Here is a 27868-nt window from a genome sequence, read left to right as displayed (position 1 = left end):
GTTTCCCTCACCCATTGTGATTCCTTTTATCATCTTTAGAGCTAAATGTTCGCTACCAGCAGTCACGAGCTGGGAAGCAAATGGGGGAAGACATCCTTCTCTTCATTTGGCTCTGCTTTCCCAACAGGGAAAAAATAAATCTGAACTGTCCCGTAAGAAGTGTCACTTTCCATGCTGGAACAAAATCATGGCAGTGAGTGGAGTTGATGTGGTGGAGGCATGTCTGAAATGTGCTTTGCAGAGTTTTTCATTGGTATTGCCACAGGTGTTCACAAAGATTTTTGGATCCCAGGCTTTAAGTTTGATTAGTAATCCCACTCATCTGCTGGGTTGTGCTAACACTTTGCTCTGTAATTTTCACTCTGCCCTAAGGAATATGCTCTAGTTTCTTATAACCAAGCCAATAATTGTAACAGATTTATTTGCTATGTTGGATATTGGTAAGAGTATCCAGAGCACTCTGGGCTATATTACATTGTTTTTTGCTTTTTGTGCAAGTTGTAAAGCATGAGTAGCACATATTTTGTGAATCAGGAATAAATTACCAGCTATCTCCAGTGGCCTGTGTAACAAATGCTTCCAGAGTGTTGAAACACTTGCTGCTGACAAAGTACCTTTCTTCTCTGTACATTTCCTTCTTTGCAGGATCATAACTGAGGTCAAGAGTATGAGAGAATTCCACCCTAAATACTGAGAGATTCCTCCTAAGCAGACCTGGCTGGAGATGCTGTTGTCCATCTGACCATCATAACTGAGGTCAAGAGTATGAGAGAATCCCATCCTAAATACTGAGAGATTCCTCCTAAGCAGAAAGGGATTTTGCAGACCTGCCTCGAGATGCTGTTGTCCATCTGACCGTGCCTAATGGTTGGTTTGTCTTTCTTTCAGCTGTCGGACAAGCAACAGGAAGAGTTTGATTGTAACATCCAGCACATCTCCAACTCTTCCACGGCCACATTCCCCTCTTCATGGACACACAGGTAACTCCCTAGGACTGCCCCACCTGGGAAGCATCAGCAGTCACTCATTGCAGTGAGATTGAACGTACTGATACTCAGCATCAAAGTATGCCCTATGGAAATTACTCTGACTGTGGTTTTTCACCTTCTCTAACTTGTAAGAGGGTCCTTATAGTTTCAAGATAAATGTTTTATGTTTTGGACTTTCTAGTTTGCTTCCATATCCATCCTCCACTCTTCCTGGGGGATTCAATCCTCTTACATCCTGCAAAAGAGTCTGAGATGGAAAACGAAGCCAAATAAAATTAGATAAATGCATTTCAGTAAATCTCTTGTTTTGAGTCTCTGAGCATGGTTAATTTGTGCCAGTGATTTAGCTGCAGTTCTCATGAGGAGGAGCATCCTGCCTGTTTCTGCGTGCCTCCGGCAGCTGTGCAGTGTGCCATCTTATGGTCTCTGTCTGCTCCTCACAGCAACATCAGGTGTTTGGGAGTTCTATTTCTTTTTTACACTGCTCCCAATTTTATCATGGCAGCAGCTGGGAAATGCTCATTTCAGAACACATGGGCAGGGGCTTGTTAGTCATTGAAGTGAAGTGTGTGGAGATGTTCTTCCAACAGAAAAAGAAGGAATAATTCTTCAGAAAGGGTCACACATGCAGATTCAACAGCTTGCCTGAACAGCATGTTCCCTTGTTTTTGTTGCTGAGGGAGGTAGATGGTGTGTGACGACTGTGGTGCTGCTATTCCAAAATGCCAGAGAGGATGACTGGGCTCCAGGTCCGTCCCTGGTGGGCACCAGTCAGCAGCAGGAAACAGCTGGAACCTTTGTGGCACATCACCCTCAGTGCAGCCTCTCTGGAAACACGTCACTGCTGCGTGTGAGACGTGGAATGCTGTTTTCATTATAATCAGACTGTCTTCCTCCTACATGGCAGTATGTTCTGTAAATGCTTTCTGGAGACTGAAACTGAGGCTGTGCTGAGAAAGAACAGCAAACTGATGGTAGCTCAGCTGCAAGGAGCCATCTGCTTCTGTTTGCAGAGCTTTGCATCCCGAGAGGTGATATCCAGCCTGTTGAAAGGAAAAAGAAGGCCGAAGTTATTGTTCAGGGATGCCCATAAAAGCCTCATTCACTCTTAAGTTTTCGTAAAAATCTGCCACATTTTCTTGGGATGCTATAAAAAGCCCAGTCACGGAAAGCTAAGAAGATGCTTTAAGTACATTGTTATTCTAAAATGACCCATGATTTTCAAATTAAAATGTTAACAAAATCTTACAGATGTTATATTAAAACCATTTGCTGCTTCAGAATCTGGAAGAAAATACAGGGCAAAAAATGTGTATGGGACCATCTCCTTCCACTTCAGACTCCCTTGTTGCTGTTGTGTGTGGTTATGGTAGCAATAATTTTGTAAAATTTAGTTTAAACAAGGCATTTTTCTTGGTAGAGATTCTCCACTTAGTTACGTTGTGCTTTTTGCTTTAAATTCATATATGTGTTGGTTTCACTGAATTCTAAATTAGCTCTACAAGCCTTTAGCTGAGAAAAAGAAATGCTTGGGAGATTGCAACATGATATTGACATGGTCATTGGTCAGAAAACAAATGCAGAAATGTTCATAATAGAAACGTGTATTGTATTTTCTTTTGATTTGCTTTTCTCCTCTATTTAAAAAAGTAAGTTTCTTCTGGTGGTTTTGATACTGTTTCAGGCTTTACAAGCTTATAATTTATTAGAAGTATGTGAGTGTCTTCTGAAAGGAAGAGTAACTACTCAGTAGTGTGCCACCTTACTTTAGCAGTAATTTTCAAATATTTCCTTTTTTTTCCTGATGTTGCATATGGGATTTAAAATTATTAATTAAAAGGGCATCCTTTGTTACCTGGAAGATAAATTTATTTTATTTGGGTTCTCTACCCGTACTATGTTTAGGAGTCTTCCCTGGGAAAAAAATTAATTTATTCAAGAGACAAAAGTAGATGAAATTTAGAGTAGAGTCACAAATATTTTCTTAAGAAATATCATATATGAGGAGTGAATTTGAGAACAGGCTGTGATATTTGTTTAGTATTTGAACAGAATCTGTCAGTCTGTTTGTTCAAGCACACGCAGTGATGGGTTACTAAGAAATACTGGTGCCTCTCTCCGGCCTCTTTTGTCTTGAACTTTTCTCTTGTCTTCTTAATGCCTGTTCTGAGCCTCTGCTACAAATCAAAGGAACAGCAAGCATGCAGAGAAACCAGGGAGGTTTTCTAAAATGTTTCTGTTCAGACACCACGCTAAAATAAATTCCTAAAATACTAAAATAAATATGCTAAAATACAATACACTAAAATAAATAAATGGCAGTAATGTCAGGAGTTACTCTTCTGTACATGATGTAAAAGTCAGTGGGTGAGATCTAGGAGAGTTTTTTCTGTCAGGCAAACCTAGCTCCTCATGAGCACTGAGGACTTACTGTCCCAAACAGCATCCCAACAAGATGCCAGGCTACTTCATGTCCTAGGAAACTTAGAAGAAAAGTATTACTTACAGAGCTCTCAACATTTGAGAAAAAAGTACATCCAAATATTTGGAATCCTGCCATGAAATCAAGAGCACTTAAGTGTGCTAGTTCAGTTTCCAGGCTGTATGAACCAGAATTTTCTAGAATGAGCTGGTACTTTGGCATAAAGAGCTACAGCTCGTGGGGAAGTCACTCTGCTGGTTTAGTCTCCCAAACTTGTAGTGGTCAGTTTTAGGAATGCAAGTTTGAAAATTTTGCATTTATTTTAATTAATTTGTTTTGGAATGAGAAGGGGAAGTAAAGAGGTACACATGTGTATTCCTTATTTTTTTTTCTATTTCTTTGAATATGTTTTTTAAAATCTGAAAATTACGAAGAGGTTACACCATAAGGTTCATAACTAAATTGCCATCAGATTACATTTTAAATCAAAAGGCTTAAAATCAAAGAAGTTACATTGTAATTTAGTAGTAAAGAGATAGGTAATTACATCTGGGAAATTGAAACTCAGGCTATTTTAAAATTTACTTTTCACAGCTGTAAGGTAGCAGGGTTGCTCTCTGGCTTCCAGTGGGGCACTTGTCACTGCTGGGACCTTTGCCCTGCTCCCACCTGTAATGGCACACGAAGGGAGCTGCTCACAGGCAGCACTGTGAATCAAACTATTCTGCTATTACACTGCAAATTCAATTCCACCTTCTGGCAGAAGAATGGCTATTGCTTAGGTGCCTATCTATTTATTTTTAGAGTGTGCAGAGTATATAACATCCCACCCTAGGTCCTGCCCTGGTTATTAAAGCTGAGGTTTATCAGCACATCATGCTGTGATCCTTGACTGGTCTGAGAGCACCACGGCATTCGTTGCTTATGAAACTGGTGGTACACAGGGTGCTTTAAAAATGGTCATAATTTTGAAATTTTTGTGTGCTGGAAGGCATCTAATTCTGTAGCCATGCACATTATCTTTAGCTGCTTGCTTTAATATTCAGCAAATAATTTGAATATCCTGCATAAAAGATCACAAAAACTTAGCTTTTTGTGTTTATTTATTAATTTTTATGGCTCTCAGAAGCAGGTTTTACAACATGGTTCTGATCTGAATTTTGGGGTTCATGACCTATCTGATGAGTGTCATTCATGTTTGTAGGGGATAGCTGAGACTGTCCTTGCCTGTAAGGTCTGGTTTCATATTTTGAAGGTAGTGGCTTTACAAATGCTTTGGCTGCATCCTTCTTCCTGTGTCCGGAAGATGTAAAGGTTCCTGCCTGAATTATTGGCATTGGTGTTGCTGGGTTGATTTACCTAATGGGCAATCATTCTGTGTAACAGCCTCCCTTGAGACAGAGGCATTTCTGGTTCAGTGTAGCCAACTATAACCCTGGAGCAACAGGGGAATCTACCTTTGCTGCAGAATAAATAGGGTTTCGATCAGCCTTGGTGAACGAGACCATTGCACTCAGGCTTCTCTTATTAAAATACCTTCATCTACAGCAGATGCAGCAGTGCTGGGAAATTTTAGGGAAAGTAGAAATTCCCTGTCTCCCTGTTGTTGTTTTAAAAGCTTCACCCAGACTTGAATTGAGTAGAAAAACTAATTGCTTTTCATTTTAAAACTAGAAGCAAATCACAGGGGACCTAATTAAAATTCCAGTGTCTGAAAGGAAATATGCCATATACATCTGAAAAAGTAGTTGCTTAAAAATTAGTAGTATCTCTGTACCACACACTGCAGGCTCAGAAGAGTTTCAACACCCACATACTTAATTTCAAAATTTAAAAACTGTCATTACCCAATTTGCTCAGTTATTCTGAAATTCCATTTTGATCATAGCCCAGAAAGTTCAAAGATTGATGAAGATATAAAAAGGCAATGACAGTTCATTGCTTGTTTGTAACAACATTGGGCAATGAGGTTTTTGATCAAAACTATCATCTTGACACAGTAGTGTTCATTGCCAGTAAAGCTTGAAAAATGAGAAGGCAAAGACCAAGGTTTCCAGCAAAGCTGGCAGCCTTCCTTGCTTTGTTAGATCATCTGCATCACCATGGAAAGGCCTCACTCCTGCAGCATCCTAAAATGCTCCTTCAGCTTTCTGCTACCAAGTGATTGGTGACCCCAACATTAAGGGGGTCACCCTTAAGGAATGTGCTGCTGCCAGGACGTGAATTGTCATGCATGACTCCTTCACTTGGACTTCCTCAGTCTCCTTGGAAGCTTGCACTGCCTCCTAGACTGCCACTGTCAGACCTCTCCATCTTCTTGTGGCTCAAAAGTAGCAAAATGGTTCTGATTTTCCCCTGTGACCATAAGAATTAAAATGAGTACAAGCTTAATAAATGAAACACCAGAAGTTATTTAGCTATAGGTTTCTGATCACTCATTCCCCTCTGCACTTGGAATATACTGGGAATGGGTTAAATAATATCCAGTTTTGGATGAAGACTTGAATCGTGTTGTATTCAACTGTGAACTCATTGTTAGTCTTAACTAACAATATGAAAGAAAACCAAGGCAAAGGAAAACAAACCTGTTGCTCAAACTCTTTTATTTTTAATTTGCTTGATGAAGCAGATTGTGGAGTGGTCTGGAATTCACTTACCTCTCCAGTTCTCTCATCACCCCATGACACATGTTCCATCAGCCTGGGGCTGGTTTAATCTCAACCAGCTGCTATTTTTCCCCTTGCAGACTTGCAGACCAAATGGAATTTGCTGGCCTGAGCTGCACTGTGGCCATCCTCATACCCCAGGAGGTGTCAGCCTGTTCCCCCTCTCCTCCTCCTCCCTCCCTGCCCTGGCACACGTGCCAGGTGTGCACACCTTGCTCACAGAAGTTGTGCAGAGGTGCTGCTGCAGACTTTTGTGACCTTTTGTAAGGCTGAAGTGGGAGGGAACATTGCCTTCAGCTGAGCACTGTGCTTACATTCTACTCCTGCTCAGTGGAACTGCAAAGGTGTGTGGATAACTTGGATTTAAATGAATGTGACGTAATTATAAGCTTAATTATAAGCTTCAGTAGGTTGCTGGATAGGACTGTAACCTCAGGATCACTGCTGCCCTGAGGGGCAAGCTGGGCAACTTGAGCTTCTGAAACAGAGACAAGTCCTTTGGAGATGGCTCATACCTGAGGTTTGCCTTTTCATCGTGGCTTTTAAAATAAAACCATTTAATATGGGATCTAAATTTAAAACCATTTCTGATGTACCTTGCAGTGTATTGCTTTTCCAGAATCTATTTTGTTTTCCTGGTCTTATTTTAGTGCTATATTGTTGTCTTTGCACAAAGAAATTGCTGTTGACACATTTATGGATAGTTTCTCTTCTGTGCCTGTATTAATGATGGGATACAGCAAAGCACTTCATGCCCAATAGAATGCACACTCACTGATGTGAAGCTTCTAAATTCATCCATATCTTTGAAATATTTCTGTAGTTAGTTTGTAAATGATCCTGGCTTTCAGAAGGGCTTCTTGCATGATGGTTGCTTTTTGCTCTGGAATAAGATACATTGCAATAAACCACTCACCATGATTATACACCATATGACAAAGCCCAGAGGAAAAAAACACACAAAAAATTAACTGTTTTTTCTTCTTACCAGTTTCACTGGTACTTTCATTTTCATGGTAAAGTAGCATTTCAGAAAAGTGGTAGTTAGTGTGACTGCTGATAGGTTTTAGCCCAATCATCCTACATATAGATAGTCCTTTTATTATGTGTAGTTTTCATGGTATATCCCTTTTTATTTTCTCAGTGACTTTTGCATTCAACCTTAGCATACATTGGGAAGAAATGTTTTCTTACTGTTTTTTTCTCCTGAAACTGGTATGTGTTGCTTCAGGTTTTTCATTGATAAGTGTTGGGAAAAGCTTGTAGATAGAAATTACTGCAAAATATTAAAAGACTCTATTGTCAATGGGTAATACATTACTTACCTGAAAGTGGGAAATGAAACATACACTTTAAATTATTTTAAAAGGAGAAAAAATACTGGTACATCTGTCAGAACATTTCTTTGGCAAACTAATGCTCAAAACTCAAAGACTCAAAGCTCCATATTTCCAGTTATTTGTGACTGCAGCGTGCAGTTCAAAGGCTTTCAGAACACTGAAAACTTGTTGCTGTCATTTGTTGCAAAAGTGAACAAAATGGTTTTGAACTGGTAATTTTTGCTTTCTTAAACAGGTAGCAGCCCCTTGGACAGTCCCAGGAACTTCTCTCCAAATGCACCTGCTCATTTTTCCTTTGTTCCTGCCCGAAGGTAAGGCAAGATCTCTTCTCTTTGGACTGGCAAGCAAATAGTCTATGCATTTTTTTTTACAAATGGCCTGTGGGTTAGAACATTTTTGATTGTGTTTTACTTTCTTTGATGTCTCAAATTATGTTTTGTTTTACTCCTTATGGCTTACATCTTGGCAGCACCAGACTGTGTTAGGTGCTTTTCAGACCTAGAAAAAGATAAAGTAAATGAAGCAGTTAATGCAGCCTGGGGAAGAGACAATGTTCTCCCAGAATGACGTGTAGGGCACGTGATATGACACATAATTTAGTCAAAGTGACATTAAAGCCAGTCATGATTAGGGTAATTGTGACTTAGTTGTAGTCCTAGATGCTGCTCTCATTGAGGTGTATTCTTTGGTGGTCTTCTTTGTTGTGTCTGCACAAAGGTATAAAAATTCCTTAAATTAGGTGTGCACAGCTCTGTGTCTTCATTCCCTGCCTTCTCACTGGTAGTGACTCCTGAGTTTTTTCTGCTGTCTTGGGCATTGATGTCAAGAGAAGATTACTGCTCAAAGAGGAAAATAGCTGATAATTGAAATTACAAGTCTGAGAGAACCTCTGCAAGAGCAGCACTGAGAGACCCCAGTGTGGAGCTGTCATCTGTCCTGCAGCCACTGCTGGACAGGTGCTGGTCATGTGTGTGTCAAACTGCTGGGGAGAAATCTGATCCCACAGTGGTGGATTTAGTGTAAGGAACAGGAATGAAAGAATACAGACAGCTGGGAGAAGCAGAAAAATGGGGATTTGACAGTTGAATCCCAGCAGGTAGGCAGAAATGGATAATGGTAAGAAAGTTAAATTTTGTGAGGAAGAACAGGGAAAATAGACAGCTCCCAAGCAGTGTTTGTGCATAGGAGGTGGGTTATTAAAGTATGAGGAAGGTATTTAGGATTTGTTAAACTCTGCCTTAGCTGAAAAAACCTCGTCTGTGTTAAAATGATCTCAGAATAGTAAGTGTGTGATCGTCCTGAGAGAAAGTAAGTTTTCTGAGAGACAGATTTAGCTTAGGACTAGTTAGAAAAAATGATAAGTCTCAAAACTTCAGAGAAGAATAAAGGGTTAGGATTTGATGGAATAAGGTACACTCTTTATCTGAATGGCAGGAAAATCCTGGAGCATTTCTCCATTGAGGTGATTTGCTAGAAGACCTGGTGTCCTTGAATTCTGTTTGAAGCAGACTTTGGTCTTCTGGTCTTATGTAAGAAAATGCTTTTTAATAGCATATGAAATGTAAGAGTCTGGATATGTATTTTCCTGCTGCCTCAGAGGGAATATTAGTGCTTTACCTGATGCTTAAACAATTCAAATGGACTCACCCACATTTGTTTTTAAAGTCTGGATGTATTCAATAAGATCTTTGAAATCAACTGAACTTTTACCAGTTTTCACAGTATCTGAAGTATCTCACAGGAGTTCTGGAATCTGGAAAACAGTATAAAAGTTGCAGCAGAAACAGCAGTTATTGTCAAAACTTAATGTAATTTTTCAATATCATGTTTCAACTTGATCCTTCAGTATGGCTTTCTAAAACTCTGAAGAGTGCCCTTCCATACTTTTCCGCTTCTAAGATCTAATTTTTAAAGAAATAGGTGAATAAAGGTTAAGCCTGTCCTGTTGAGTACAGTGGTTCATTTTATAGTATTCCTGTTCCTCTCCATACTTTTCCTGCCAGGGAAAAGAACACTTAAGCACTGCTTGTTTTAGAAACCTGTTTCTATTTTCTGCTTGCATTGCAGACTGAATAGCTATGCCAGCAGTAACAACAGATACATACTGGATTACCCCATACTGGTATCAGAATAACTTCTATATGATGGAATTAAGGAATTACAAGTGTGGTGCCAGAGAAATGGATATTTCACAGTATCCTATTCATTAGCATTGCATGGGGCTTAAGAGATCAGGCCCTTGCCTGATTTCCTGCCTTTGCCATCACAGGAATTACTTGTTGCTGATTTTCTGCCTTTTATTGGTGGTGTAATTTCTTCATTTATTATCCTGTTTGGACATAATTTGTGAATTCCATTCTTTCTTTATAGTCCTGTAATGAGTTTTTTTCTTGAGATGGAATAGGAAACTTGTTTGGAAAGCTTGTGTTACTGTAAAGCCATTACAATTTCCTGCAAGGTTGTCCTTAGTCTGACTTGTGATTAACCATAAATCCCTTGTTAGATACCCTTTCAATGATTGTGTCATAGCCACAACATGGGCAGGAATCCTCCTGCTGGAATAAGGAAGTGTATGTTGATACATATTCCTCCTGATGTTGGAGGAATATCAGTAACAGAAGATGAAGGGTTTTTTCAGAAATCATGTGCACCATTTACTGCTCCCTCTCTCATAATTATTGTACAATTTTTTCCACACAGCCATGGACACAGAGCAGACAGGTAACGTGTATCCCATTGCTGATGTTTGTGTGTGTGTGTGAACTGTGCTTCTGTGCAGCTGAGCACGTGTCCCTAACAAGTTCATGCTGTAACAACCCCATTTAGGCATTCAGCTTCTAGTCTTTGTAATAGAAACAGAAAATCTTGACATTTTGGCTTCAAATAATAAACAGGTATCGCTCTGGAGAAGATGTGTTGTTTTTCTAACTCCTTGTTTGAAACTGATGTGCTTATTCCTGAAATAGCATTTAGCTGCCATAAAAACACCTCCATAATTAACTAATTAAAATGTCATTTTAGAGGCAAAATTTGTTGTTTGCATGTCTTTGTTGGGCTAGCAAAGCATCTATAATAATTAAAAAAACCTAAAGGTGTCATTCCAAGTGTCTTATCCTGAAGTAGTATTGCATGTTGTCTCTCTACAAATATGTTTATTAACAAAACACTGAAGTATTTTGAAATGCTTTGCATAAATGTAGAAGGAATTGCTTTAAAGGTCTTTTCCCCTTCCTTGATTTGGAAGATTTTCACTCTTGTCCCACTTCTTTCTGCTAGAGTAGAGCTGATATGTTTGTCCTGACTCCTTAGCACATTGCTTGCCTGGATTGCATCAGCAGAAAACAGCCTAAGCATGAAGGGGTGTGCTGGAATTTTCTAATTGAGAAAGATATTTTCTTTTAACTTGGTCAAAATGAAAATTCTAACATTATTTCAATACACCATTTAGGTAATTCAGTTTAAAAAAATCAAGCTTTTCTTTTGCAAGAAATTAGTAACTTATGCAGCAAGCAACAGAGTGTTTTGCTCTGGGACTGAGGATCCAAAGTGAGGTTGAATCATTGACCTAAATATTTCCCCAGAGCCCCTGTATGTTACAAGAAACTCAATGAAGATTATTGAAGTTTGGTGTTCAATCCCTTATCACAGCATGCTACAACTTTGTAATGTGGATAGTTGTTGTTTTTCAGGGTTAAGAAAGGAATTCCATTTCACTTGAAATTACTTTGAGATTGTTCTTTTACATTTAATTGTCTTGCCAGAGAAGACATCACCTGTGGCTAAATGGGGTTTAGCTGTAACGTAGGCATGCAATAAAAATCTGCATTACAGACTTATTATTTTTTTAATGCATGAAGCATGAGTCTTTTTAAAACTGTATTGACATAATATTCTTTCAGTGATGTGGAACAGTGAGTTTATTTCCCTCTCATTCTAAGATAGATGGCAAAGAGAGGTGTGTATCAGTGCCTGAAAATAAAAGGAACCAGAGCTGGAAAAACTGTAAACAGGGGTTTTTGTCTTGGTGGGCACTGAACCTTTATCTGGAGATGAGGCTTCATGGGTATGGATAGTGGGATGAGAAATATTAATGTGAAGATAACCCTTGAGGTTTTTAAAATCACTATTTCAGACCTGTACCAAATATCCTATTTTATAATGCGCTTGCATAAATGCACTGTATCTGTGTGTACCAAAACCCCCCATATCTCTCCAAAGTCAGTTAGAGCTGTTCCAATTCAGCTTCATGTTATGACCAGTTACTGATAATCTGCTGCAAGAAAAAACCCAAGCAAACGGAAACTGACCTGAGGAAGAGACTTTTAACATCCATCCCATTGTAAAACAGGACATGGTTGTTCATTTTAAGGACACAAGATGTGGGAAAATAGATCAGAGACAGAAAAAGTGCTGTGAGACTGAGCTGAATGTAGTTCATCTTCCATCCTCACTGAGATTGGGTTTGGGGGAAGAAGAGGATTTTAGGGAGGGCAGCACTGATTCTTCTCAAAGCTTTTGTGTAGTTCCTCAGTTTCTCAGCTTTGACACTGGCAAAACAAGACCTTTCTTCAGTATCTCCACAATGTTTTGGATGTTTTCCCTGAGGAACATGTTTATTTGGCTACAATAGGGAAATAACAACTAATGTTATACTGACTGGAGGAGAAAGGACCCTAGGTGGGATTTCTGTGATTTACTTAGGTATTTGGAGTGGGCCTCTTGTCTCTGTTCCTATCTGCTGGGTTTAATTTTCCAGCTGTACCAGGCAATGTGCTGGGCAGAATGCCCTCTGAATAGGTAAACAAATTAATCTGCTTTCAGTTGATTCTTGATCTAATGTAATGTTTTTTTTGTCCTCAATCTGAATCTTCATTTGGAAGACAATGAGCTGCATAAGTGTGATAAGCATGAGTGTCTTTTTCAAAGAAGTTTGCAAGGAGCTGTTTGTATTTGTCTGTTTTAGGAACTCCAAGTTTTGTACAAGCACAAAGCATCTACTTAATGCAGGATTCTGGTGCTCCTTTGCTTCAGCTTTTCTGAGATCACCTAGTTTTGCTTTTAAAACTTACTCAAATTGCTTTTCCACAAGTGTGATTGTAAATAGGATCCCTGATTTATCTGAATAACTCAAGACATTAATAAAAGGGTGAGGTTAGGAGATACAGAGAAGAAACTTGCTTATTTCTCTCCCTAATTATCCACATTGTGTTCCTGACTGTGATTTCCCTCACATCTTTTTCCCAGAACGGACGGACGCCGCTGGTCCTTGGCCTCCCTTCCTTCATCTGGATATGGAACAAACACTCCCAGTTCAACAGTTTCAGTAAGTGACACAGACTTTTCCAAGCAATTCAGTTTGTACAAACACACCCTAACAAATCAGCTTCTGAGTTTCTACTAAAATACTGGATCTTTCTTCATTGTTTTGCTAACATTATTTAATATACTAATTATTTTTTAAATTATTTTAATTATTGGTTCTGCTGCTTTTTTCCTCCATTTCCCAGCTCCTATCATCTTGCACTTTGCCTTCAGCATTGGTGAAATCCCAGTGCAGCACTTGGCTCAAGTGATCCTTTGAGAGGCACAAAGTCTCCAAAGTGGCAGGACTCAGAGATAGTGCACAAATACCTTCCAGCTCTCAGCTTTTTGTAACTGGGGAATGAAATTCTTGTCTGCTTTCAAGTACTTAGTCTGAAAACCTCTGCTACTGGGCTAGCAGAGAGAAAAATTGATAAACCACATCTGTTATTCAGCTCCAGTAATTTGAACCTCCTAATGAAGCTTTCCAGTTCTTACAGCCATCATTAGAATGGCTGGCTGCAGTTTGCTTGAGTTCTGTCAGCAATTCCACCAAGCTGGCAGCCCCACATTAACCCTTGTAACTCTGACATGCTTCCTAAAATGAATCTTATTCTTTAGTTTAAGTCAGCTAGGCATTGTGGTTATCCACATTAGAACCTTGCAGAGACAAACATAGAAACATTAGAACTATAAAGTACAGACTTAATGTAACATGCCTTTGTATGTGTCTTATGGTGTCTTCAACTGTGTGGTAACAAATCACTGCCTCTTTCCATAACATTGATCATTTGGTTTGGTATTAATTATTAGAGTATGCTCCTAATAATTGTAACACCTTCATTAATTAGGGCTCATTACTACATCTTATGCAAATCTTACACTGTATCATTGTTTTCCTTGTGAACTGTTCTAAGTTCATTCATAGACTTTCTAGTGCTTCTCAAACACAAATTTATAAGTTTTTTTTGGGGGGTGAGTGTTAAATTCTTTCTATAAAGAAAAATAAGAAATTGGGGTCAAAAGTTTCCTTTTAGTATAAGTTGCTATGATTAAAATTTGATTCTGCAATGTTAATCTTATCTCTAGACTTAATTTGTTCAGACACATTCTTGCAAACTCTAGTTCACACAATTTTTACCATTTGTTATCTTCTGAACTTCAGGACAGTGGTTTTCTTGTTGAGTTTGGGGTGCTTTTTGTCTCTTTGGACGGCAGGTGACCTGATTTCAATGTGCATACAGATATGTGGGCAGGAGCATAGAAAAATGTACATTAAGAAATGTCCCTGGTTGCACTGCCACACATTATTATACATTCAAGCACTTGAGAGCAGCTTTTAAAAAGGTGCTCTGCTTTGGCCTTTATAGTCTTAGGTTAAATCTTTATGGGCATAATCCATGTCTAAGTCCTCTTCAAGCTATGGGAGCATGGAGCAAGTACAGTTATTTCCATATGAATGACATCCAAATAGCTTGGTCATTGGTAGTCACTGTGACAGCTTCCATTTTGCTTGTGAAGATGACACTTTTGGAGGCCAAACTGTAGTTTTTAAAGAGTTTGTAGTTTGACCAGACTTAAGGTGGATGCCCATGGAGAGAGAAAAAGTAAAAACACCAAAAATCTGTTGGAAGCATCAGTTCTTGCTTTGAAATCGGGACACCAAGGCTACTTTCAGAAAGTCCCAGCTTTCTGGCATGAGAAAGCTGAGAACTTTCTGAAGTTCTGTATTTTTTTTCTCTACTCATTCATCATATTTGTCTCTTGTCATGTTCCCAGAAATAGATAGATCATTTTGATTAATGTTTTCCCGTGAAAAAAACAAACAAAACAATCAAACAAATCTGAGCTAGACATGTCACATAGAAAGCATCAGTTCAAATGGTAATTTTTCAAAGTGCAAGTAACAGGGAAGTGTAATGAGAAGCATACAGTGATAACTGTAGTTAGACCTGAATTCAGCTTCATTCGGGAAATAGGTTGAAACATGTAATTCCAAGGCTTTTATTTTTTTCATTAAGTGACTTAAGTTCCTCATCTCTAGTCCTTTTGCTGGTTCAGTAGTAGAAAGGCATTGAAATGGGCTGTTTAGTAAGCAGTGATGCAATTGTTGGAGCTATTAAACCTGGTATTACATTTCTAAGCCAATCCTATTATCTCAGTATTTCACAGATTAGAATTAATTTGAATTGATCTGAATAACACCTCTAAAGTTGATAAGCAGTGTTATTCCTGCATAGACTTTGAAACTGAAGTAAGAGGCAGTAAAGGGGTTTGTCAGAAGGACACAATGAATTAGTGCTGCAGATAGGAATTTAACAGAAGTTTGGGCTTCCATTTCATATGATCAGTCCTCAAGATTGTTTCTTTCTCAAGCAAGATAAAGGAAGCCAGGAGGAGACCTTTGCTCTGGTGTTTGTGCCAGTGGGAAATGAAATATCAAGAAGGGCCCAGTCCATTATGTGTCCTGCTGGTTGAGTTTTTGTATGAGAGCAAGAGCTGACCCTCATCTCTGTGATCACAGATCACCTGCTGTACCAACCTAATGAACAACCCAAGGCATTTACCTAGTCCTAGGTCACTGAGGACCTGTAGATTCTGCTTTATTTTTTACTTCCAAAGAAGGATGACACTTCAATCAAAACCAAACCACATTTACCCTTTTCTTTACAAATCATGAAGACCAGATGTACCATCAGACCAACACTGAAGAAGCTGGAGAAGACCTTTTAAGTTAGGTGAACATAAAATAATCAGTTAGATGGACCAGTATACAATTATTTTTAAACAGTTAATCTGCTCTTAATTTTCTAGATGCAGAGTTAGTTTACAAGCAGCAGTAATATAGATTGATTTTTTTTTTTTTTTTTACTGGAGAAGAGTTGGCTAATTCTGCATCTGTAATTAAGACACCAGGGGGATATTTGTATTAGTCTGCTGCAAATATTGAGTACTGTGATGTGATTACCTGAAAATCAATACTTCAGAAGTGTTTCACTTTGCTTTCATGCTTTTTCATTGAAAGGTCATGTGCCTGCTAGAGAAGCCCTTGGCAGAGAAAGTCCATGGTCTTTATCTTCAGGGCCTTCATTAATTATTCTCTGGAATTCTAAACTTTGTGATTTGATTGCTTTTAGGGAGAAGAAGTGGAGAGAGGATTTTGCTGGGCTGTCCATGGGTCGACTAGCACTACTTCCCCAGTGATTTTGCTGTTGGGAAACATAAATTTTTTAATGATTTTTCTAGATTATAAGTTTTGATATTTTTTTTTCTAATTCAAGTAACTATGTGCTAAACTAATTTGTTTTGAATCAGACATGTATTTGCAATACCAGAACTTGGGTATCTGTTAAGGCAGCTTTTTCAGTGTCTTTAGTACTTCCTGCTCCACTGCAGGATCTGTTTATTCACCATGAATGGGATTTCAGCTGCCACCTAACTTTTCCTTTGAGGTTTTTTTCATAGGCAGTTCTTCTCCCTACTCCTTGTATTGTTTGAGACTTAAACAAAGACATCAACACAATCTTTGAAAATCAAAACAGGATTTGTATAATTCTGTACTTAAGGGACAAAATAGTCACTGTACTTGGCATAAACAGTTTGAGGAGCAGAACAGCTGTGGGCAAAGGGGCAAATACCCACACTCTGTCTTGGCTTCAGTGTGGAATAGAGCAGTGTAAACTCATACACCACCTGGGTAAACATCAGTGTGTGCACACTGGGCTGGAAGTGACTTCCCAACAAGGTTCCTCCACACAGACCTGGCTGGAAGAAAACATTGGAAGTGGTGGCTTTCAGTTACAGACACACTTGGGAAGTTCATGCACATCCCAAGGCTTTCTAGGGGATTGTTTTCTGTAAATGCCTCTGTGCAGTGCAGTGGGAGTAGATCTGGAGCCAATTAAATTTTTGTCTAAAATGGGATTTTTAGGTTTATAGGTTCTTGTATCATCTGACTTTCTGTTGCTTACAATACTTGGAATAACTACACCTTTAAACAGATGTGTTCTATGTGACTTGTTCATTTCAGATTTGTTGGTTGATGGGGTTTTTTCCCTCAGAAAATGTCAATCCTGATGATCTAGCTGTATGGCAAGAGGCATATGCTTTCTTTCCCATGCTAGATGAGTTAAATCTTTGGTCATAAGTGTTATATCATGTATAACTCCCTCCTACCAATACTCCTGGTACTAGGATGTGGTGCTTCCAGTCTAAGTGAGGGTTGTAGCAAAAGGAAAAGTTTTTCCTGCTGGAATAGTGTATGTAATTAATTTCATCAGATAATAAGGAGCTGTGGAACTTAGGTCAGGGTGATGTTTTTAATAGGGCCCACTGGTGTTGTTCAGTGCTACTCTGATTATTCAGCGCCTTTTCTTTTTCATTTTCCCTTTTGTTTTTAAAGAGAATTTTAAATTTGTCCTTACGTAATTTATTTTCTTACTTCTCTAAAATGGAAAGAGGCATTGAAAAATCACACACAAAACCACATTTGTTAGTTGACCTTCAGCTTTTTCCCCTGGAATGTCTAACTTTGATGTTATTAGCATTTCCCACAAATACTTCCACAAATATTTCTTTTCATTTCAGGTTTTATGAGGTTCACAAATTAAAACAGTTTCATGTCTATTATTATCACAGAACATGTGTCATATAAATGCATCAACTTATTTACAGAAGAATAAAATGTTTAACTCACTGATGAAAAACTTTGTTAGTCTTAAAGTCAGATACTTTATTTATTGTTGCTTCCCTGGTTAGAGAAGAAGCCTGAAAAGGAGAAATAAAATCCTGGCCATTTACAGTAGCAGTTTCCAGTGAGAGCCAATAACCAGCAGAAAATCCCATGTCTACACAGCTCCATAGCATTCTGCATGCCAGTGAAGCTCCTCAGCTAAGAGAATATGAGGGAAAAGGAAAGAAAGTTGCTCACCACTCCAGGAACCTCCTTGTCCTTTCCTGAGCAGTGCTGGTACTCCTGTGCCTTCCGTTCTGTCTCCTGATAGTAAATTATCTGCATGATCAGATGTGCTGGTTCCAGAATCAGATACAGCGGTTCCCTAGCCTCTCCTAAAGTTTTCCTGATCTCACCAGCTCTGTCATTGAATGTAAGGGTTGGCTTAGCCTGATGAGAACAATAAAAAGAGGCACCTGGTCTGATAAATAGCTTTCTTTTCCGCTGGAGTGCGCAGTGTCTGGCAGAATCCGTTCCTCTTCCATTCATTAGCTGACCCCTATGCATGCGTTTAGTGCATTTCTTTTCTGTATTTTTTTCTGTACTCAGTCATCATGCTCATCTCAGGAGAAGCTGCACCAGCTGCCCTTTCAGCCCACGGCAGATGAACTTCATTTCCTGACAAAGCATTTCAGTACTGAGAGCATCACTGATGAGGAAGGGCGCCATTCTCCAGCCTTGAGGCCTCGGTCTCGCAGTCTCAGGTGAGCTTTGGATTGCTTGTTGAATTTTTAAGATGTTGGACACATTTATTGCATTTCTATATGTGCTTTCAGGTCTAAGAATAGTTATTTGTAGTTGCTTTGTTACATGTGTTTGAAACTTTTAATCAACATTTAACTAACCTCATCTGACACAAAGGATTTTTTCTCACATTGCTGAGCTTTTGGATTGCAAAGTGTAAGTATACTCTGCAAAGTATACTTACTATATACTATATATACTATATATTGCAAAGTGGTATACTCTGCTTTTCTATTTTCACAGTAACTCTATGAAAACATGATCAGCAAGTGTCTCAAACGAAGTGCATAGGATGTAGATTTCCTTTAGTGAAGTTTCTTCTCAGAATTTTGCTGCATTATCATAAGGATGTGGTTATAACCACTTCTAATAACTTTTCTGGCAGTGTTTCTGAAGGGTTATGAAAACCAGAGTAGATAAAGTCAAAACCTTAAATGGAGTTGCACCCCAGCACGATTTTGTAATAGTGCTGAAAATGTTTCTGTTGCATTAATAGTTGAATAATTTTAGTACAGAGAACTTGTTCAAAGTTAACTGTCCAGGTTATTTCCTTGTGTAGTTGATTTCTGCATACATAATAGCAGAAGCAAGTAGAATTTCATCTTTAACAGAATTACAGAATGGCTGAAGTTGGAAAGAATCTCTGGAGGTCATCGGGTGCAAAACCCTATTCAACCAGGCCCAGGATCATGTCCATATAGCTTTGGAATATCTCCAAGGACAGAGATTCCACAAACTCTCTGGGCAATTTTTCTGCAGATCTCTAACAGTTATGTGGAATAAATCCACAAACATTTTGTATCATGGCAAAAGCCTCAAGTTTTGCTATGCCTTTACTGCTGGACCAAGTGAGTGAAAGTCTAGGGAAAGTCTAGACACACCTTGTGAAAGAAAAGGGTTTTTACAAGCAGGGTTGAAGGACATGAAGTCTTCATTCATCTGAGGATGTTGGAGGTGGATATCACCTTTAAATTAATGGACTATGTTCAAAAACTCTGCCAGCTGGAATTGCTGAATCAGTGTGCCCAGCTCAGGACTTGGGTGGAATTTGTAAAAGGAGGAAGTGAAACAGGCCAGGATAGTAACAAAACCCATGGTGAATATCATGTCATGGCAGAGCTGACCTTTCAGGATTATTTGTAATTATTTGTATGTTCTGAACTTCAGTGCAGGCTGCATGGTAATTGCATATGGACCTGCAAAGTGTAGTTACACAGTAATCTACAGGAGCAGGTGAGTACTGTGGGTAGTGGCACACGTAGCCAGAGACCTCCTCAGTGCCATGTAGTGACAGACTAATTATAAATTTTGTACTGAGTCCCTTTGAACCATAGTCCTGCCTGAGTCCTCATGCTGACCCCTGCTGAGTAGAGTAGCTGTAGTGGTGCTGGTTCTCTAGAGGTGAGGCAGCTCCTGCAGACACACGTGCTGAAGGAATGGCTGTCCTCTAACCCTGGTATAATCATGTTGTAGAAGACACTTTTGCTAATGCAAGAATGATATACATGACCACGTAAAGAGCCCAATTTTATTTTCTTCCTTGTTAATATGGGTTATCAGGTTGCAGAGAATTTTGCCTCTGTGAGCCAATTTGAAGCAGACTGATCATGGAGTAGGTTTATAATTTGTGGTGGGATGAGATTAATTCCGTGTGTGATATAACTGATTAATCTTCTTCTTCTCTTGAATACCTTTTCTGGCTCTCTCACTGATTTTTGGTGTGAAAATGTCCAGCCTTATTGGTATTCCAAAGCTTAGAATGAAGTAATTTAATTTTTTCAACTCACTGTGCCTCATTTGGTTTTCATTTTGCTTATTGCCAGTACTGTGATGCTATGTGACTCTAAAGCACCCTTGCCACTACTAAGCATTCATGCTGGCCCTTGCACCTCCAAGGAAAATGGATAGGTCAATCCAACCAACTGCAGCAATGCTTGAAGGAGCAAAAACCCTCTTTGACAGAGGGCAGCCTGTGCTTGTAAACAAATGCTGAAACACATGAAGACCAGACATTGTTCACTGCACAAAGCTTGTTTATTTGCCCCTTTAGAGTTACCTCACTTGGTGAGAAGATATTTTCACTTACTTAAAAAATAAAAGCTGAGAACAGCTTTTGTTTTTCAACATTGAATTCAATTAAGCAGTAATTTCCTAAAAATGTTTTTTTTTTCATTCAGTGGTCTTGTTTGATCAGCTTTAATGAAAAGCAGATGAACAAAATGCATCAGACATTTCCCTTAATTGGCAGCCATGGCTTTATAATTTAAAAGATGGTGCCATTGTTAATGTGTATTCATTTTCTATCCTATATGACTGCAGCCTTACATCTGTTTTTGAGAGAGGAAGTGGCATTTTGAGATGTCACTGCCAAATGCTGAGATTGTTTTTTTGTTTCTGTAATCCAAGATACTTTTTTTTTAGAAGTGTCAGATGATCCTTTTATGCTCCTAGGTATAGAATATTGCCTAGATGTAACTTTTGGAAAAATACACTTACTTTTTTTGGCTAGAAATGTACCATTTTCTTGTACCTATCTGCAAATGTTCTATGCATACAGAGCACTCTTAATGATCAAACTGGATGATAAAACTAACAAAGTGTGCAGTCATGGAGGGTGCACTGACAGGTTGGTAGCACCTCTGCTTTGCTTGAGATGTTCTGCCAGTAATGTGCCTTGGAGATACTCATCTTTTATTTAATCCTGCATTATTTGAAATGCCTGAAATTTCTGCCCTGAAGAAGTGGCACTGGTTCTTTCCCAGCTGCTTTCCTGTGCAGGGGGAAGGAGGGAACATGAGAGCAGCCCTGGAATGATGTGACATCCTTATAAAGCTGCTTGCAAAATCCAGAAGCCTGTTCTCTCATCTGTCTCAAAAAGATCCAGTACTCACGTGCTCAGCCAAAGAACATATTTCCATGTGACCCACCTGTTTTGGTGCTTGTAGTGTGTCTTCAGTAGAAGAAGATACTTCTTTATTACCTGCAGAAGTAGTTCCTAAATATCATCTCTCAACTGTTCTCTTTTTTTCTTTTTCTTTTTCTTTTTTTTTTCCTAATAATGCAATCTTCAAATCCTTCCAGCTATTAACCAACAGGGAGATCCCCAGGCTGCATTTGTTTTGTTTAGATCAATCCTGGGCTTCACCTGAACAAGATCTTTTCTCCCTGGAGTGAAATACATGAAAAGTTGTGAATACTTGCACTAAACTTGGCATCATTACTCTTTTTAAGTTAAAGAGATGCTGCCTTCCATCTTTTCCCAGTTCTCTTTACTTGTCATCTTTAGCAGTTGCTCACATGTGGGAATGTGTGGAGAATGTCAGAGATAAAAGTAGAGTTAACTAATAGCGACTTTTTCAGGAGCTGCCTTTGTGCAGTCACTCAGCCCACCAATCTGCCCATTTTTCTTGATCTCTTTTTGTATTTCAGGATAATGTTGTCTAGGTAAAAAGGGCTGAAGATTGTTGCAGTGAATTTTTATGTAGTTGAAGTAGATGAGATCATCCTTCTTCATCTCTTTGCTGGGTAGTGCTTTTTAAATGCAATCCCCCAGCCTGACTTTTAGCACTGTGGATCCTGCCGTTAAGAATACACAGACAAAACAACTGGAAAATACAAAAAAAGACTCCTGATGATAAAATGGCCAAGAAGCAATAGGTGTTGTGAAAACCAGTGGCCCACACAGTCCATTTTTATCTTTCATCCTGCAGGCTGTGGGGCTCTCTCATCTCAGAGCATTTCTGAGGCAGCTTTAACCACTTGAGTAATCGTGCTGGGTTCATCCCTTCACGCTGCTCTCAGACAGTGCCGTCCACCACAAGCTGTGGAGGAGGGATTCACATCCCTATGGATTTGGAAAAGGATAATAGTTTTATATTCTACAGCACAAGGCATCTGTTCCTTCTCAAAACACATTCAAACTGCATTACAGAAAATGTTGGTCTCTTTTTTTCCTCTCTCAAGACACTGTGTCCTGTGAACTTGACTTGAAAAGGTTCTTCAAAGTGATCAGTTTTATATTTATTAACTTTTGGGTTCACTCACCTTTTTTGTGGTTTTCTGTTATGAAGAAAACTGTGTATCCTTATTTGTTCTTTGCACTGCTCATTACTCCAGCTTTCTGCTTTCATTCTAAAGCAGTCTCAGTGTTTGCTGGCATGCATAAAACCCCTGAAATACTGGAAAACAGAAGTTGCAGCCCCTGCTGCTGGGGGAGTTTTCTGACTTCTAGTATTAATGTAACTTTCATATTTATTTCTTGGGAGAAAAGGAAGGCTCACCTTCAGCAGAAGGCTTATCTTAGTGCCTGCTTTATCCAACTTTAGCTCTCTAGTTTTCAAATTCCTTATTTTGTGTGTCTGGAAATGACAGAAAATTAAAGCCTATAGTTCTAAGTTTCCAATGAGAACTGACTTTGGTCATGTTCAGTAAATACAAACTAATTAAACCTTTATAGACAGGGTGAAAGCAGAGGGAAACACAGTACTTTTAGCTTTTTTGCTTTTTTCTAATAAGTACAGCTATCATGATGAAGGAAAAATTACCTATTCATAAACATCTCGGTTTTATTTAGTCATCCTTAAACTAAATTTTGTAAGATTTAAGTTCTTGCGTAAATGTTGCGCCTCAAAATAGCTCTCTGTGAGCTATTTTCACTTTGAAGCATCAAATAAGGAGACATGAGTTTTGACAGGTTGAAGGCAACAGAAATCTTTGTGGGAGATAGATATCCCTGAAAATCCACCTCCACGTTGTCTCATGAACTGGAGGAAGCGTGAAGGAGGGGGGAAAAGAGAGAGTAGTTTTTCATTCTGCTCTTAAGCTTAAGGGGACAGATATTATTCTTCTAATATCTGCTCTGCTGAAATGAAAATCTCACTGACAATAATAATTTCTTTGACCTACCTATCTGCACCAAGAAAAGGGAAGGAGCCTGCCTTTTGTCTTAAAATGTTATGCACGTGCACAGCATGTGTCCTCTGTTTTGCAGAAAATAATCTGTTCTTTTGTGAGGCTTGAAATGTTAGACCAGTTTAGTTCTGCCTGTGAAATCTTTGGTGCTGGGTAGATGTGTGAAGCTTTTGCATTTGAAAAGATGTCATGCCAGTAAAATGTATTAAACTCCTTTTATCTTATTTCTAAATTTCCTTATGCTCTCCCTTGGTGGCATTCAGTTATCTGTCCAGTCCTTGTTCCTTTTTCACCTGGTTGTGCCCTAGAGCTGCTGTAAAGAACTGGCAGTGCTTGGCAGGCAGCCTTTGGTTTAGTTAGTCAGGTATCCAGCTAATTAGATCCTGAGTTTCCCAAGCTGAGGATCAACATTAAAAATTATGGTGCAGTATATTATGTTGCAGTCTTGCTATAGTCAGCTAGGCATTTAATTTGACCTGGTATATTGAGCAAATTTTATTTTGGATGACAATGTGGCCCTTGATCCAAAGTTTTATCCAGAGATTTTTGGGTACTCTGTTGTTTTGGTTGGTAGAAAGTGGTAGAAGGTGAGAGACAAAACTGCAGATGCCCAAGGAAGCACTTTCTTGCCAATTGGTGTGCACAGAAATTGTTTCGTAAACAAAAGCAAACACAGTAAATTCTCCCATCGTGGTTCTCCCTAAGGAAATGCTACATCTGCTGGCAGGACAGCTCAAGTAGCCTGATTTCTGCAGAGCCCTTAATTTCCTGTACTCATACGAATAAAGTGCCTTGAAAGCAAAAGGCAAAATCCCTCGTGTTTTATTGTAGCCTTAAGACAGCAAATACTTAAGCATGTGCAAATTTTAGTGTTAAAGTGAAGTATGTGTGTGCCTCAGTATTTCTGTGTAAGTATCAAAGGGCTTATATATACTTGTAATTTATACCTCACTTAGATCACACAGAGAAAAATTACATCAGAGAAAAATAAATTCTTCAATAACTGTGTTCACCAAGTCCTCCAGCTCCATATGAAGTACCAGGAAACAAATATGGTGCTTGTGTCAGCATGTTTGATCTTGACAGAAAAAAGGATAAGGATAGTAGGTTAAATGTGCAGGGGAATTTGCTTATAACTCTGCAATTTAAATGTTTTTACCCGAATGTTTAATTATGTCATACATTACATATGAAGAGAAATGTAAGTTTCTTTTTAAAGAAAATTCTTCTTGATTAAAAATAGCTATCTACCAAGCTAAGGGAAGTTGATGAAAATGTCTTTTTACTTGCTATTCATAACATCCAAATCAGCTTTCTTCTTCAGCATAAGGATTCAGTGACAGATTTAATCTGAAGTGCATTTTCTCAAGCTAAAGGATGAGCAGTAATAAAAACAAGACATGATGTAATTCATGGGATTTCAGTACAAGGCATGAAAAGAGTTTGGTACTGCTATATTCTGTGACCCAATGAGTTAAATTTTCTTTGAACTGTTAATATATGTTGCCAAAAGAATCTTTTTTGCTCTAAATGGGTTAGCAGGAAGGCAGTAACTGCAATGCATTCCAAGTTTAAGATGCATTTATTCCATTTAGAGAGATCGATTTCATCCTTCACTTGAGAGTTTGAAATGTTTGAAGGCAGTCAAGATAAAATTGTATCTTTTGACATAGAGTATTTTTATGACTATTTAGTACTCTGAAAATCATGAAGACAGTGATCACTTAAGATGCCAAATAATCGAAGCCCTTGTTTGTCTTGAACATCGACACAAGGTAGCTGGAGCAAAGAGCTGCTGCAGGCGATCTGTAGCTGGGGATTATCTGCATTACCTCATCCGCCTGTCCTTGGTGGCAGAGTGAGTCAGAGCCCTGCATACCATCAGATGTGATGAAACGACATGCAACCCTCCTTTAAAAATCCCAACCAAACAGTGACATAAATGCAGCTCGTCATGATTTACTGTCCTGTTTTTTTTTGGCATGCCTTAAAGTTTCTTGCTACCCTGTGCATGGATCCATGTGGATCCATGGTGTAATGTGCATCAAGGGAGTGCAGCTTTCATAAAAGTACTCTGTCCCTGTTGCCTGTGGTATTTACTTTATTTGTAAGATTTAGCTGAATAACAGTGTTCATGCAGTATCCTTCAGACAAAGGAAAACAAATAATCTCAACTTCCTTACCTCCTATTGCCCTGCTCCCTTCTGGCACCGGAGACTCCAGAGCTCACTGTGATTTCTTTTGGAGTAGGGCTGCTCCTGCTGCCATGGAGGGCAGTCACAGAATGGGGGGAATAGCAAATATATCTGCAATAAATGCACTGGGGTTTTATAAGCTTCTGTGTTAGGGTTTGCATTCACTGGAAATGAAATAGGGGGTTTCTGCCAGAGCCCATGTGGGGACAGGGATGTCAGCAGTCTCCAGGAGGCTGCAGACTACCACTGCTTGCCAGGATCTTCTCTGAGGTCCAGCATCTGCACAGTACTGAAGTGAACTCGAAGCTTTGGAAGGGCTACAGTCAATGTGGCAGCATTATGATCAGCACTGGGTTTTGAAAAGTTTTGGTGTGATGTCTGTAAATGATAACATGATTTCTTTTCTCCTCCAGCCCTGGTCGCTCTCCAGTTTCCTTTGACAGTGAAATAATAATGATGAATCATGTGTACAAAGAAAGGTTTCCAAAGGTAAAGAATTCCTTTTTGAATAATGCATTCAATGACCTTGTGTCTGAGCTCAGAATTAGTTTATAGTGCTGGTCAGAGAAGGAGTCCAGCTCTTACATCCCATTTCCAAGCAGTAAAGTTTGCTGAGAGTTTGAAGCTGCCTCCTTATCTTCATATCTTAATTCTGCAGTAGAAGAAATAGATTTAGTATACGTAGATAATAGGATGGAAAAGGCTGAATTTGTTTTTTGTATGTATTTCATATTTGCTAAGTTTCTGATGTCTTCCATTGGCACAGGAAATTCTCACAAGAGTGAGAAGAAGGGCCATGCCTTGGCTTTTTAGAAAGCTGAATAATGAAACCTGTGGAAGCAAGTTAAAAGTTAAAATCTCATTGAAATGAGTGTAGAAGATTGTGTATCCCACAGCTGTCAATATGGCCATTCCTTCCTGTTCCACCACCAGCAAAAATAGATGTTTCTCTGGAGACAGGATATCAGGGCTTAGAGTGATAGAAGCGCTGCGTGTTTCTTGCTTGGGGCAATGATTTTCAGCTTCCACAGTCTTGTTTAAAAGTTCTGAAAACTGCCTCACATCTTACATCCTTACTTTGGAGACCCAGGGAGGAATACAGCCTCAGGATCAAGATATTTTTATGGTCATTTACATTTTCAGAAAGCATGTTTTGATTAATTTTTGTTGCTTGCTCATGTGAACATAACTTTTGCCTCTGATGTGCTCTCTTGATTCTCAGAAAACGCTACTGTATTTTGGAATATTTTTTAAGCCTCGTTCAGTTTGGTATTGCAAATGTTACTTTAGCACCCTATTTGTTTATGCTTTAAGGTCTGTGTTAGTTAAAAATTCAGGAGTAATTTCTCTTTATTCTGCACTTTTAGGCCACGGCACAGATGGAAGAACGGCTGGCTGAGTTTATTGCCTCGAATGCTCCTGAGAATGTGCTGCAATTAGCGGATGGGGTCCTAAGTTTCATTCATCATCAAGTTATTGAACTGGCCAGAGATTGCCTAGATAAATCACGTGAAGGTCTTATTACTTCTCGGTACTTTTATGAGCTGCAGGAAAACTTAGAGAAACTTCTCCAGGATGTAAGTGCCCTCTGGAAAGTAGAATATATTATTTTGATTGAAACTTTAACCAATAAGCCAGAGCTTTGATTTTAGGGAGACAGTGTGGATTCCAGGGGAGGGGTAGGAGATCTGAGATGTTCCAGTCTTCTGGAACAGGATCTACTGTGGGTGGATTTGAGTAAATCACTTCAGCTGTGAACTTTGTTTGTACAGAAATTAAATGTGAATATGAGTAAGTCAAAAGCAGTCTTTACCATTTATGAAAATTGGCTTTATTCAGTTGAACAAAATTACTGAAATCTTTTCTCATGAACTTCAGGACTCTGAACGACTTATTAATTACAATATTGCTTTCAAGTGAAGGAGTGAAAACTATGGAGTGAAGACACCATAGTTATTAGTGTTACTGTGGATTTTTCACAAAAGATTTTCTTGAGCTGAATGTAATCCAGTTGTAGGTTTTTAGTACTTGGATGTGTTTTGTGGCATTCAAAGCATATGAAAATACACAAGGGGGCGTAATTTTAATGCGTTCTCAGTATGCTTCAGCTACTCATTAAAAATTGCTCTTTCCCTTCAAAATGAAAACAATATTAAATTTCAAACATCTCTTAGAATTTATGCCACAACTGTTGTGAAGAGTCTGTGCTAGTGCCAATTGCTGAGCCCAGACCTCTATTTAGGAATATCTTCCTAATCCTCTGTTTTAATGATACAGCAAGCTGAAAAAACTGATTTTATAAATATTGCATTCTCAGATAGCAAATATCACAGAGACACCTAGAAACAGAACATCTAAAATACTTTGTTTTCTGTTATGATTTTAATTTTATTTTATCTTTATTGATCAGTTTGCCAACCCACTGGCATGAGTTGCACTACATTGTCACTTTGCCACTCTTTTCAGACATTAGAAAAAGACAAATGAGTAAAAATACTATATTAACATACATTTGTTGCATTAAAAAGCTTTGTGAAAGCTGCAGAAACTTGTCTTGTATCAGCTAAA

The 27868-nt window shown here is 38.8% G+C and overlaps 1 protein-coding gene across 9 annotated transcripts in view; it reads left to right on the top strand.

Annotated features, from left to right (window-relative positions):
• The window catches only part of MAST2 (microtubule associated serine/threonine kinase 2), a 189122-nt gene that overhangs the window by 122133 nt on the left and 39121 nt on the right, over positions 1-27868 (top strand). For 6 of the 9 annotated variants that reach the window (XM_041421478.1, XM_041421475.1, XM_041421479.1 and 3 more), the window contains 7 exons: positions 889-980; positions 7653-7728; positions 10118-10138; positions 12662-12740; positions 18000-18154; positions 25714-25789; positions 26668-26877. In XM_041421478.1, the coding sequence (XP_041277412.1) occupies positions 889-980; positions 7653-7728; positions 10118-10138; positions 12662-12740; positions 18000-18154; positions 25714-25789; positions 26668-26877 (709 nt within the window). The remainder of the gene's footprint in view (positions 1-888; positions 981-7652; positions 7729-10117; positions 10139-12661; positions 12741-17999; positions 18155-25713; positions 25790-26667; positions 26878-27868) is intronic. The other 3 variants (XM_041421480.1, XM_041421477.1, XM_041421476.1) reach the window with 2 other exon arrangements.

The sequence above is a fragment of the Onychostruthus taczanowskii genome, unplaced genomic scaffold (assembly GCF_017590055.1).
Source record: "Onychostruthus taczanowskii isolate IOZ18803 unplaced genomic scaffold, ASM1759005v1 scaffold7, whole genome shotgun sequence".
Taxonomy (NCBI): domain Eukaryota; kingdom Metazoa; phylum Chordata; class Aves; order Passeriformes; family Passeridae; genus Onychostruthus; species Onychostruthus taczanowskii.
The sequence above is the reverse complement of the archived record's forward strand: the minus strand, read 5'-3'. Positions and strand labels throughout refer to the sequence as shown.